Raw genomic sequence first — 13,518 nt, forward strand, 5'->3', positions numbered from 1 at the left:
ACATTTATTTCTCCCAAAGCAATTAAATGACTGCAACATCTTTTTTTTTTTTTTTTTTTTTTTAACTTTACAGCAAATTAATTGAACACTTAAAAGCATCTTCACCTGCTGAAAATGTCCAGTTGGTTAGTCAGTTTTACAGTAAAAGCTGATTCACAGTGTTGCAGCAGAAATCAATTTTGTGCCTCTTCAATGTTCATGCATTGAGCAATGTGTGGAGAAAAAAAAAAAAACCTTAAAACTGTCTACAGCGCAGCAACATCAGTTTGAGTTTGAGACAAGTGAAGTCTACACCGTCTCAAATCTGTACACCTGTCTGCGGAGCAAAGGAGCTTTTAAAGACGCTACTTCTAAGTTTCCCTGCCGCCAAATGTGCTTTCTTGGCGGGAATGGGTGGCGGCAGATGGTAACGTGCTGCAGGAACGTAACGAGGAGCGGGATCTAACTGGTTAGCTCTGTAACAGACATAAGATTTCCACCTCTGAGCAAAGAAACGAAGATTGATGCTGAACTCACAAAGTGCGAAGTTACGCTGGTCAAGCGGCAAAAGCTAAACTTCCAAATAGCTCCTTTAATACAGACCACTGTAGCTCGTGTCGTGTTAGCGAGCTCATCCTAAACCGCTTTAAGACTCACTTGATTCAGAATCTGTTCTTTCATCAGTGTCCTTCAGTGGTTTCCACTGAAATTCAAGTCAGACTTCAGACATTTCATCTGGAATTACAGTCAGTATCTGGCGGGAAGTGACAGAAGTGACGAATCCTTGCAGGGTCACGGCAGAAGCGTTAGGAATGGGAATGTTTGGCCTGGTGAGGACTGATGGGCTTCAGGGGTCAAACCGGATGTCCTGGAGTCGGCTGAAGCAGCGTCCCTTCAGTGCGGAGAAAGACGAAAACAAGTCCTGGAGGTCGGCGTACTCCCCCGTCACGCTGTCCACACAGACGACCGCCATCCTGTCGCTGAAGCAGGAGTCCCCGTCCGGCCACCGAAGGCCCAGGTGGTGACGATGAACCTGCAGAGCAGCCACAGGTCTGTCAGTTTAACACAAACGTCACCTCAAACGCTCAACCGGTGGAGTCGTCCCACCTTAACGAGCGTGCCGTCGGCGCAGTGCCAGACGATGCCCTCCACCCGGCCCTCCGGACTCCCCTGGAACCAGGACCGGAGCTGCTGGAAGTCCACCGGTGGAGGGTTCCTGATTTGAATGGTCCCGTGTGACACCAGGAAATGCACAGGATGCTTCTTACTCCCCAGTCCTGTCAGGACAGTAACACACAACTTGAAAAGACACATAATAGAATTTGACTTAATATAATTGAATAAATATTCTGTATCAATTCTGAAAGAGGTTTAAATCCATCTGAAAAGAGCCTCACGTCTTGTTTCAGTAAATTCGACTGAAAAAGTGAAAGTATCATGTTGTATTAAAACTGGGAATTTTTCTTTCTTTTAAAGAAGCATTCAAATGTCACATACTGTAAGAAGTGAGACATCGATGTTCTATAATCGTGCCTAAAAAAAAACGCACGCCCCAAAATCCAGCCAACCTGGACCCATCATCCAGTAGGACAAATTTTCCTGAGTGTTGGACCTGAAATCTGCTATATTTTTTTGGGGTCACTCAGAAAACAGTCAGCCAATCAGAGGACACATGTGGATCCACTCTTCTGATTGGCTCACAGACCTGATGGATATCGACAGTACAGAAAATACGGGACCTTTAAACTCAACAATAAGGTGAATTAACGTCGGAGGAAAATAAGGCAGCACGTCACCATAAGGGTTCCCGTTCACGTTGGTCCCGATGAGCTCCAGCGTTTGCTCCAGAAGCTCAGCCAGAGGAACGGCTGCGACCTCGAGCACGTCCTCATCCTCGGCGCTGGGCCTGAGAATGAGGGCCGCCCCGACTTCGTAGTCCACCACAGAGGAGTGCCAGCAGTACTGCTTGTTGTCCTTCTCCACCGGAACCCAGCCTGAACATCAACATTTATTATTATGTGCGTGTAAGTTAATAGGCTCTTCCTTCATGTCTATATCTGTTCTAAAAGGCGGGATCTATGTTGTATCAATGTTAAAGACATTAAATGTTAAAATGAATTTAAAGAACATGCAGTTAAAGTTGGCATGGTGAGGTTTTATTCTCCGGCTGAAGAGACTAAACCAACAGTGATTCTATTCAGAGGACCTGGGGTGTGTCCGTGCTCATCGGGCAGAGGGTGGCCGTTGTGATGCCTGACCCTGTGAGCGGGAATCCAGGTCTCCGGAACCGTCTTAAAGTCGTTGTCTGCGTTCCACTTGAAACCTGAGGAGGAACACGGCGACGACAACAGCCAGTCAAAACTCCCCGCAGTGACGCCGACGCACAACGTGCAATAACTACTGGACATGAACCTTCACAGCTCCGGTGGGAGTGCTGGTACTTTTTGAACCTCTTCTCCGCTTGTTTGTTGGGCTTCCTGTCGAGTCGAGCCCAGAGGTAAGGCCGCCCTGCGAGACAGGAGATATTTAGCTCATGTTGTCACAGAAAGGACGTCACTTAACAAAATAATCACACATATTTATTTAGTTAATCGTTTATCTTTATGCTTTTACGTAAATATTTCAGTTGAACACTCACCTTTATAGACTGTAACGTAGCAGCAGGTACCATCCAGTTTCTCTGTGGCGAGCGCACAGTCCACGTCGGCCTGCAGAGCCGCCGGGTTCAGACCCTCAGTGGCGACAACCTGATACTGCTGAAGACAAACAGAGGGAGTCTCCTTTAAACGTCTTACAGAAAACACTCAGACAGCAGATATTCACATCAAAAGAAGCAGGATCTGTCAGGATTTTCATTTTCAACCCCAGAGTTCATCGACAAATTTTAAACTCAGTTCTGCAACAACGTCTTTGTTCAACCTGGAGATTTGATTTTTTCCACAAATCAGTTTTTTTTATTTTTGTCAAAATAATTAACATTATTTAACGACTGACTCCATTTACAGCGAATTGTTAATCTGCTTCACTATCAATTTGACAATTTTAATAGAAAATAAAAAATATCCCTGATAATCAGCACGGCTTTGTTTTTCACATTTTATGATTAACATACAGTAAAAAGGGGCGTGGCCTCAGGATTTAATTCTGTTTTTAATTACTAATATAAAATTTCAAGCTGTGTGAGTTAAATGTTACTTATTCTGCATCATGCAGAATTGGTTTTATTAAATATTAATTTTCTTATGAAATAACACATGTAGGTTTTTTTTTATTATTATTGTACCGACGGTCCCTGAGTTAAAGTGACCGTGTGTGGACACCCTGACCCGGACTGTCCGCGGGTCTCTGTGCGGCTGATGCGTTCAGGCTCCGGCTGATGCGTTCAGGCTCCGGCTGCATGTCCGTGTCTGCTCTCACCTGACAGGCTCGTTTTCTGGACTCTTCTTCTTTCACCTCCGTCAGGAAGACACACGGTATCTTCTGCTGGACGGAGCACAGGCTTCTCATCTTCGTGTCCTATTTTGACTCCCGCCCGGATGCTTTTGTTTGTTTGTTTGTTGGATTTATTTTATAAAAGCGCAGAGAAGAGCAGAAATTGTTGCGACGTTTCAGCGTGCATGTAGGCGGGACTTCCGGTCACGTGTGCACTCTTCTTCTTCTTCGCCGCTTCATATCGAGCCGAGGCGGCAACAGGAAGACTCAGCAGCGCCTCCGCCAGCTGGATTTTATACAAACAACAAGAAAAAGCTTCTTTCTAACTCCTAAATAATTTTTATAAAGAATTTAATTATTATTTTTGACGTCTCATTCCTCTTTAACTAAAAAATTATATATATATTAGTAGATGCCTTCCCTTTAAAAGAAAATGCTAATTTTGTTTTTCTAAATTTTCTAAATCTTAATTGTACACATGCTTCACTGAAATGTTCCCTAAAATAAATAAATCGTGCTCATGAAGGGGATTAAATAAACAAATAAAAATAATAACAACTAAGTGAAGGGCTGAATGATGTAAAATGGTAATAAGAAATAAAAAGTGACGTTCATATTTTTATCTACTTGAGTTTTTTAATATGACAAAGATTGAATGTTACATAATCTAATGACAAACGTTTTCTAAATGAACTGATTGAGGAGCGTGTGGAAATGAACCAGAGTCAGTGGCCACTTTATTCGGCTCGTCTTAACAATCAAATTGTTTGGCGTTATAACGTGGATGACATGCAGCAAAGGCCCATGGGTAATGGGACACACCATGTGATGAAAAATTAAAATTAGTTTATATATATATATATATTTATTTTATTTTTTTTTCATACTGTAACACCAGATAAATATCCATCCTCTGGTCATTTACTGATATTAATCTGGTATCTCTGTGGCGTCAATTCGTTTTAAGAAAACCTGAAATGTGATGAAGCTACTCTGAACAGTTCTTCTTGATGTCTGGATTCACACACAGCGTGATGTCACTGGAGTACTTCCTGTCCGCTCCTTCCAATTCGTCGTCTTCCTCGTCTCCGTGGTGACCGTCCAGGTCCAGCTCGCTGTCGGCGTGTTTCCACATCTCTGTCTCTGTGTCGTCTTTCTGCTGCCCCAGAGACCAAAAGGTCAAACGGTTCCTTTTCCCAAAAGAAGAGAGAAATCATTTAGAAAAAACTAACTTATTTAAAGGTCTATTTGATGGAAGTAAAGCTGCACAGACAGCAGAGCAAATCATTCATTTCTAATCATTCTCGTCCATTTATTCTTCCGTATTTCAGCCTAAAGCAGTTCTTCCTGCTCCCAGTTTGATTTGGACGGCTTGTGTGTGGCGTCTGAAACCGGGACTCACAGTTTGTGGTGCCACACTGCACCTGCTGCCGTCAGGATCATGACGATGACGCCAAAAACGATGAGCGTGGTCGGTAAGGCTGGAAAATAAAACCAAGATTTATTCACAAGCTGCCGAAAACTCTGATCCGTCAAATCTGAGCTGAACAAAAGTCATCATGCAGTTTTGCGTCGTATTTGAGCTTTAGTTTCACCAGATAGCTGGACGAACATTAGAGACCAGATCCCCGTCACCCAGACAATTGTTGTTAGTTTCAATGTACAAAACCTCATTAAGACGCTATTTTTGTATTTAATTTATTAATATATTAAAATGTCATGTCTCCCTGCGGCTAAATTTTAATCAATGCAGCTTTAAGGTTGTCAACAGAATGTTTTTTTTTTCCAGATATGGTAAGGAGAAGGAGGCCAGGAAAAAAATCAGCTAAAAACGGGAAAAAAAGCGTTCAGAATGCAGATTTTTGCACCAAAAGGTAAAAACTAAACATCTCTGTTTTTCCCTCCATGATATTTAATTGTAATTCTGAAGAGTGAACAAATCTTCTTTTGACTGCTGGGGGCTCATTTGGTTTTCTAAAACTGTAGTTTCACAACAGGACGGAGTACATGAAGTGATTTCAGGGGCGGCGTCATTTCATCTCATCACCTCCGAAGGAAGGTTTCTGGGGGACCGTTGGTGGAGGCGGCACCGACACGGAAGTCGAAGAGGCCGCAGTGAGGACGGCGGGCGACGAGGTGATGAGCTGAGGAGATGGAGGAGCACGGGTGGAGACAGTTTTAAGAGAGGCCGGAGTTAAACGTGTTGTCTCAACAAAAAGAGGAGTTGTTGAACTGGAAGTTGTGCGCTGGGGAGGTTTTGTCGTCGATGGCTTTGCAGAAGTCGCAGCCTCCGTTGCGTTGGGTGTCACCGGAGCTGCGGCGAAGGCTGTTGAGGTTTGAGCGCGAGCCGTCAGGGTGGTTGGAGACGTGGAGCTTCGGAGCGGAGCTTCAGATGTATTCAGTGTTTCCAAGAAATCTGCAGAAATTCATTGAACCAAAACTGAAGGAGGAAGAGCTCCAGTTTTCACCTGCAAAGTGAAAGCAAAGTGTGGAAGCGGTACCTGAAGCGTTGAAGCAGAAAACACCAAACTTCGTGGTCAGGCTGGCACGCCACACCACCACGCCGGTTTGACCTTTTCCGCAGTTTGGGTTGGACGCTCGTCGAGGAATGACGACGACCTGCTCAGATATCCAACCGAACCTGCAGAAAAACAAAACATCGGACTCCGACCACAGAACTGTAAAGGACCGAGGTCCGAGAGGGTTCGTCCTAAAGGGCGAAGAGAGGAGGCGGACATGTTGAGACTAACAACACTGATAACACACAACCCACACACAACTAACACACTGCTAACACACAGCCAATGCACCATAAATACACAACCCACACACAACTAACACACAGCTAACACACTGATAACACACAACCCACACACAACTAACACACAGCTTACATACAGCTAACACACAACCCACACACAACTAACACACAGCTAACACACAACCCACACACAACTAACACACAGCTTACATACAGCTAACACACAACCCACACACAACTAACACACTGCTAACACACAGCCAATGCACCATAAATACACAACCCACACACAACTAACACACTGCTAACACACTGATAACACACAACCCACACACAACTAACACACTGCTAACACACAGCCAATGCACCATAAATACACAACCCACACACAACTAACACACAGCTAACACACAACCAACGCACCATAAATACACAACCCACACACAACTAACACACAACCAATGCACCATAAATACACAACCCACACACAACTAACACACAACCAATGCACCATAAATACACAACCGACACACAGCTAACACACAGCTAACACACAACCCACAAACAACTAACGCACAACCAATGCACCATAAATACACAACCCACACACAACTAACACACAGCTAACACACAACCAACGCACCATAAATACACAACCCACACACAACTAACACACAACCAATGCACCATAAATACACAACCCACACACAACTAACACACAACCAATGCACCATAAATACACAACCGACACACAACTAACACACAGCTAACACACAACCCACACACAACTAACACACAACCGACACGCAACTAACACACAACCAGTGCACTCTAAATACACAACTAACACACAACCAATTCACCATAAATATACAACCCATATACAACTAATACAGAACCAATACACAAACTTACACTATCAGTACATCACAAACACACCACCAATACATACATGACTTACACACAACCATACACCACCAATACAAACCACAATCATACACAACCAAATCACAAAAAACAGATCACCAATACACCAGCAATAGACAACCAAGACAGAACCAATAAAATAACAACACACTGCCGAGGTGAATGTGTCTCCAGTGTGTTGCAGTGCTCACATAGAGACACACAACCATTCGCACTCACTGAGCCTCAACATACAACAAGGAGAGACCGCTCCACACAGAGAGGCCTCGGGACGCCGGGGGTTTGAACCCACAACTGAAACTACAGCACGAGCCGCTGGGCCACCGTGCCACACATGTTTTTTTAACCGTACATTAAAGGGAACTCGGATAATTCCATTCGTTCACATCTCGGCCTACTTGCACGTCTCCAGTCCTTCCTTCAGCGCTTGCAGAATCTGGTCTTTGGTCGCCATGGTGACGCCCATCGTCAGGCAGGCGTCTCTGGCGGCGGTGAAGTTCAGCGTGTACGCTCCTCCCTCCATGAACATGGAGACTCCGGCGAATGTCGGACTCTGAGGGGCCACTGACACACACACACACACACACTGACACAATGCCATTGTCGTATCTGTGCACATTTAAGGTGTAAATTTATAAATAGATCATTCTAACAGCATGTGTTGTACTAAAATAGTCACACAATTCAGGCACAAAAGAAATACACAAATTAAAACTGTCACAGTTATATTTGATAAATATAACTTATTTTTGTTTCTACCTGCCTTTGACCAAATAATTAACTTTCTGCTGTCAAATGAAAACAAACACAGAAGAAGTTAGAGCCTAAAATGTCCTGAAAATATTCCATTAATGCTAAAAGATCATTCAGGAATGGCTGCAGCATACATCAGCAACGTAAACTAATGTGTACAATAAAAGTCCCACAAACAAAAAGCTTACCCTGAATTACTGAAGATGCGGCAGCAGGAAACAAAGCTGAGAAGTAAAGCAGCAAAAAGCACCAAAATCTTCCCATTTTCTGCAGAAAATCTATATGATAAGTGAAGCGGACGAAGGAGAGGGACCAAATAAGGCGACGGCGGGGAGAACGAGCCGCAGAACAAATGTCAGATGGATAAGAGGAGGAAACAGGAAGTTCAGGTCAAATCTGCTTGGCGCCCTGTTTGGAGATAACACCCACAATCGCACATCAGAGGGACCTTGATGGGGGCCCTCAGTGTGCTTTCTCCTCACAATTATCAATCTCACTTACAACAACACTCCAGCTAAAAATAATAGTAATACTAATAAAAGAAAAAAAAAAACTATTGAGGATTTCCAGGAAGTATTAAAGCAGAGCGGCAGGAAATATCAGCTTCAAATGATCCTTTAGGAAAAGTAAATTATAGAGGAGTTTTTTTAGAAAGCTGAACAATCACATGCAGACGGTCGCTTCATTTTTGATTAATCAGCCCAATAAAGGTGAAGTGATTAGATTTTTGGGGGGAGCGTGGGGGCGTTTGGAGACTCTCTGCTGTGCCAGCGTTTCTCCTGTGGAGGTATGTCGGGTTGAAAAGGGAACTTCCTCCGCCTTGTTCCTGCTTCTCTCTTCTCCCTTTTTTTTTTAATATACACTTCCCTCCTTTTGGATTTTCTATCCAACTTCTGTATGTATGTGGACGTCCACAGCAGAGCAGGGTGGGAATTGAACCTTTAACCTCAGCACTGAGGCACATTCACTGATAATCACTCCAGCTCCTGTGCTGCGGTGGCATCGCCTCCATTTCCTTCCTCTTTGGGCCGAAAAACTGTTTTTGAAACAACAATAATGTGATAAAATAAAGAAATGAAACAGGCGCTTTTTCATGTTTTGTTATGATCAGATGTTGCTTGTTTTGAAGATCTGATACAAATAAACTGCAATAGATCTTCTCTGGGGTGACAGCTTCAGCAGCAGCTGCAGAGCTGGACACAGTTACACATCACAGAAAGTGATGCAGTGGAAACATCCATCCATCTATTATCTCCACCGCTTCTCCGCTCAGGGTCAGAGGGCGGCGACAGCTGAACTCAGAGTCGTGGAAAGCGGCCATTTCCTGTCAGGGAGAAAGCAGCAGCACGACAATGTGAAGATAAAAAGATTAACAAAACAATTTGTCTTACTGAAGAACATGTGACCAAACGTGGTTCCTTTGGTTAAAAGCTTCGCTCAAATTAGTAAAAGAAATAAAAAACATATATAAATCTGGAGCCACGCGTTTCTTCTGCGGAGCACAAACTATCACAAACGTTTGTATCGGCTTCTGCTGTCAGTGTCACTCAGCAGACAGACAAAGTCTTCAATACGGCTCCTTTAGAGGAAAACAGAGCAGACGATGGATTCGGGTTTCTCCTGCTGTCACACAAATCAACACAGAGATGACAAAGAGCTGCAGCTCACAAATGAAAAATGGGAACGTCACCATGTTTGGCCACCATTTTGTAGCTTTAGATATCATACAAGAAACCACTGATATTAAATATAATATAGTCTTTTGTGAGAGTTGTTAAATGTGATTTATGAAATATTGTTTTTGTACATCTGAAATGTATTTTGTTAAATGTCACACACCAAATTCCATTTGCTTTGTGTTTTTGTCACAGTTTTTTCAGGTCATGATACTGGGATCACTTTATCACCCCACACAGACAGCGAGGATGTTCGTACGGAGGAGAGTTCATGACGGTGAATATCGTGGAGCTTCCTGCGGCACGGACGGCGGCCTGTAAGGGATACAGCAGCGCCGTGACACAGATAAGAGCTGAGGGAGAAGCTAATTGGTCACACTTCCTTGGTGAAGAAGAGCGTGAGTGTCACTTCGCCCAGCAGGGAGAGAAAAAACATAATTGGGTGTTCAAACTGTGGCGGCTTCCCTCCTGGGGGAGACGAGCAGTTTTTGCCAGGCTGCTGGTCCAAAGGCCAACACTCACTTTTCCCCCTAAAGACAGATTTACTCGTCCTTTTTTTTTTTTTTGCTGCGTCTCAAGAAATACAGATGACATTTACAGTAATTTGTCAAAGTAATGCCAAAGTAGCTACTTTAATTTCTTATCTGGTCTAAAAAAGGTGTGACTGAGAAACCATTTCATCATAAGGCAGAATAAAAAAAAAGGGTCTAACTTTGCCAAGTTCAGAGAGGTGTCCCTTTCATGTAAAAATCTGATTGAAAGCCAACAGAGAGGAAAGGTTTCCTCAGAGACGGTTCGTCCTCTCAGGTTACAGAATGAATAATGAATGATGGCAGGATCCACCCTGTGAACTCGACATGCACCTGAGAACTTCATTCAGTTTCTTGGCCCGAGCCCTGACTTCAAATCAGGAGCCCCCCCCTCCCACCCATCTTCCCTCAGAGCACCATCAGGGCAGCGGCGGCGAAGCAAACCGCCTCCATCTGGATTTGAAATGTCTCTCAGAGCCAAATCCCACACGGACCTGCAGACGGCCGGGAGGTCCTCGCTGGACGACAGCCTGTTCACGTCCCTGTCCATGAGCAGCGGCAACGTCAGCAGGGGCGGCCGCTTCGGGAGCCGTGCGACGGAGGAGGTCAAAGGTCCCTCCAGGCCGACCAGGAGGCCCGTACGTGCGGTCCGCCCGGTCAGCACCGTCAACTACAATGGCACCTTTCTCCAAATCAACCATCTGCAAGGAGAGCTGGTGCGAAAGAGGAAGGTAAGAGGAAGGAGGAAAAATAATGGAATCACATCAAATATAACCAACAAAAAAGAACAAATCCTCAAAAATGTGCATGATTGTGTGCGTGTGTGTGTGTGTGGCTGATGGCTTTTATTGTGAAAAACCTGCTGAGTGTTTAAACTCCGTGCTGCAGGAATAGATGTAAACCTGAAACCAGAGGAAAGAAAGCGGAATTGAGCCTTCAGTTAATTTATGTCTTGCCTGAATGAAATGTTAAATATTTATTATTGATTTGGACTCGTGAAGCCAAAGCTGAATATTCTCAGATCAGTTCATTCATCAGGTGTCATTAAATTCCTTTAATGTTGACGGTGTTCCTCAGGAATGTGAGGACCTGAAGAAAGAAAACAAGTTCTTATCAAATGAGATCCACATGGAGCGGATCATGATGCGCACGGAGAATGAGCTGACCATGAGGAACCTCAGGAACCTGAACCAGGAGCTGCAGGTGCAAGTCAGAGAGGTACGTCTGAGGGAGGGGCAAAGTTCGAGAGGGCCCCAAAGGCCTCCCACCTCCTCTGAGGCCGAAGACACAACAAACCTGACACCAGTTTTTAAGTCTCAGCTTATTGATAGAAGTCACAAAGGGGCTTTTTCTGGATTGTCAGATCTTATTCAGCTTCTGCTTTGTGACCTAAAAATCAGCGAATTGTTGTTGGAAGCAGTCACGCCGTGTCAGAGTGACATCACAGATAAGAGGCTGAGCGGTTTATCGTTATCTGGATGTATGAATTCAGAGGAGTGACCTCCGTTTTACATGAAAACAAATGATAGGTGGACGGAGGAGGCTTGTACAGATTAACAGAATGTGAATGGGCTGTAGGTAAGTGAAGAGTAAGAGGAAATTCTGTGTCACATTTAGTCCAGAGGAGTGAAACTCTTTAAGCCTGCATTTCCCATAATGCACCAGACAGCACCTTTTTCCTCACTTAAAGCCAGCTTCAGACATCACCTCCAAAGGACGCCATGGTTACCAGGCGGTTGGAGTTGTGTTACATCTAGAGACAAAGGCGGCCTTCTACTGTTCCATCACCACGGTCACCACAGGATACAGAACACACACCACCACACCTGACCCGCCTGTCTGACCCCCCCATCAGCTGAAGCAGAAGCTGAGCCACAGCCAGCAGAGGGCGGCGTTGTGTTCCCGGGCTGCAGGCGAGGCGGAGGAGTCCAGGGGTGAGGCGGAGAAGGGCAGGGCCCTCGCCGAGGCCCGGGCCCTGGGCTCTCAGAGGGAGAAAGAGACAGCTGAGGCTGACAGGGGCCGACTGAGTGAGGAGCTGCAGCAGCTGAAAAAAGAGGTGTGCACACACACACACTGTCAGCTGATCTGTAAACACAACATGTGATCTGCTCAGTGTTAAAAAACCACATCAGAAGGCATCGTGGGTTCGATTCCCCTCTCTGCCACTTACGCTTTGATCTAAAGGCAACAAAAAACAATGGTGAAAAATCAGAACTTTTCACTAGAGCACCAAATATTAATAAAATAGATCAGCACCTTAAAGAGTAGCATTTTCTTATCCTTTTAAAACAGTTGCTTAGTATCCAAAAGCGCTTTTAAGATAACTATATCTTCCCTCATCATTAGTCGTCTTATTGTGAAATGATGATAAAACAGCTGATGTCTCTCAGTAACACATTTTCATTTAGAGCAGAGAATGTCAATGATGAAAAATCGCCATCATTTCTACAGCTGTTGATGTTAATGAGCAGAGCCGTGAACGGCAGATGGCATATCTTTAACCGAAAGGGATGTCAAGCCTTTTTTAGGCCAAGCGCTGCCCTCTCTATTTTCCCGGAATCAGTCCGGGCAGAAATAAGAAATGACATTATCGGTGGACCGATGGATAACCTGCTGATTACCTGCTGCAGCACTCCGACCTGCAGCTTTTACAGGCACAAACTGAGAAGAGTTATTTCGAAGCCAAGCTGAAGCAGGACCGGGTGTCTGGGGAGAAACTGGCCCTGCTGCAGGAGAACAAGAGCCTGGAGGAAGACAGAAACGAGCTGCGACACAAACTGAGACAAGTCACACAAGAAAATGTCCAAATTAAAGAGAGGTGAGCACATTTCATCAATCAGAGACCCAGAGATGTGATGAAGGCGAGGGGGGACACAGATCTGTTTCTGCATTTTGATTTTAAATGTGCTATAAAAATACATTTGACCTTGACCTCGTTTCTATCTGACTTTAAAAACACAGCAAAAAAATAAACCTGTGTTTTCATGTAGACGTGCAATCAGACTAATGTCATTCGGTGTCACGTTAAAATGCTGCAAAGGAACTTTAGTAATTTCCATAAAGTCACCACAGGAGAGAGAAATAATATAAAGTAAGTAGCATTTTCTTCTAAACGATGAGCAAGAGAATTAATGAAGAGGAAACTGAAAAGGCCCGTCTTTTTAACCTGTCACTTCAAACTGGAGAATAATCTCCTCAGTAATAAGACAAAGCCAGATTCTGATTTTAACCAGGCATGAAGCCTTCGGGGGGTTCGGCCTCTGCAGTCTGGCTTCAGTAACGTCGTATTCTGGGGGGTTGAATATCATTATTGTGTTAACAGCGAGATGAATTCGAGGCGCAGAGCTGCGGCCTCCGAGGAGGAGAGCCAAAAGGCCAATCAGGCTCAGCAGGAGGCCGAGGCCGAGCGGCGTCTGGCGGAGAAGGAGCGACAGGAGAGGACGGCCGAGTGCCTCAGCTG

At 44.6% G+C, this 13,518-nt stretch overlaps 2 protein-coding genes across 3 annotated transcripts; both read right to left on the minus strand.

Moving 5' to 3' along the window:
- Positions 1 to 19: 19 nt before the first annotated feature.
- Positions 20 to 3,608, minus strand: rlig1 (RNA 5'-phosphate and 3'-OH ligase 1). 2 transcript variants are annotated; one of them, XM_029523261.1, is made up of 7 exons: positions 3,397 to 3,608; positions 2,618 to 2,732; positions 2,392 to 2,487; positions 2,186 to 2,302; positions 1,776 to 1,973; positions 1,087 to 1,256; positions 20 to 1,012 (listed from the first exon to the last, which is right to left on the minus strand). In XM_029523261.1, the coding sequence occupies exons 1-7, from the start codon at positions 3,484 to 3,486 to the stop codon at positions 827 to 829; spliced, it is 972 nt and encodes a 323-aa protein (XP_029379121.1). In that variant the 5' UTR covers positions 3,487 to 3,608; the 3' UTR covers positions 20 to 826. The 2 variants fall into 2 exon arrangements, with proteins under 2 accessions (XP_029379121.1, XP_029379120.1); XM_029523260.1 differs by having other exon boundaries at positions 2,618 to 2,735.
- Positions 3,609 to 4,060: 452 nt separating this feature from the next.
- Positions 4,061 to 8,167, minus strand: lyve1b (lymphatic vessel endothelial hyaluronic receptor 1b). Its single transcript, XM_029523552.1, has 6 exons — positions 8,041 to 8,167; positions 7,498 to 7,663; positions 5,913 to 6,052; positions 5,459 to 5,827; positions 4,814 to 4,892; positions 4,061 to 4,601 (listed from the first exon to the last, which is right to left on the minus strand). The coding sequence occupies exons 1-6, from the start codon at positions 8,114 to 8,116 to the stop codon at positions 4,400 to 4,402; spliced, it is 1,032 nt and encodes a 343-aa protein (XP_029379412.1). The 5' UTR covers positions 8,117 to 8,167; the 3' UTR covers positions 4,061 to 4,399.
- Between the last annotated feature and the right edge of the window lie 5,351 nt (positions 8,168 to 13,518).

Source organism: Echeneis naucrates, chromosome 16 (genome assembly GCF_900963305.1).
Source record: "Echeneis naucrates chromosome 16, fEcheNa1.1, whole genome shotgun sequence".
Lineage (NCBI taxonomy): Eukaryota > Metazoa > Chordata > Actinopteri > Carangiformes > Echeneidae > Echeneis > Echeneis naucrates.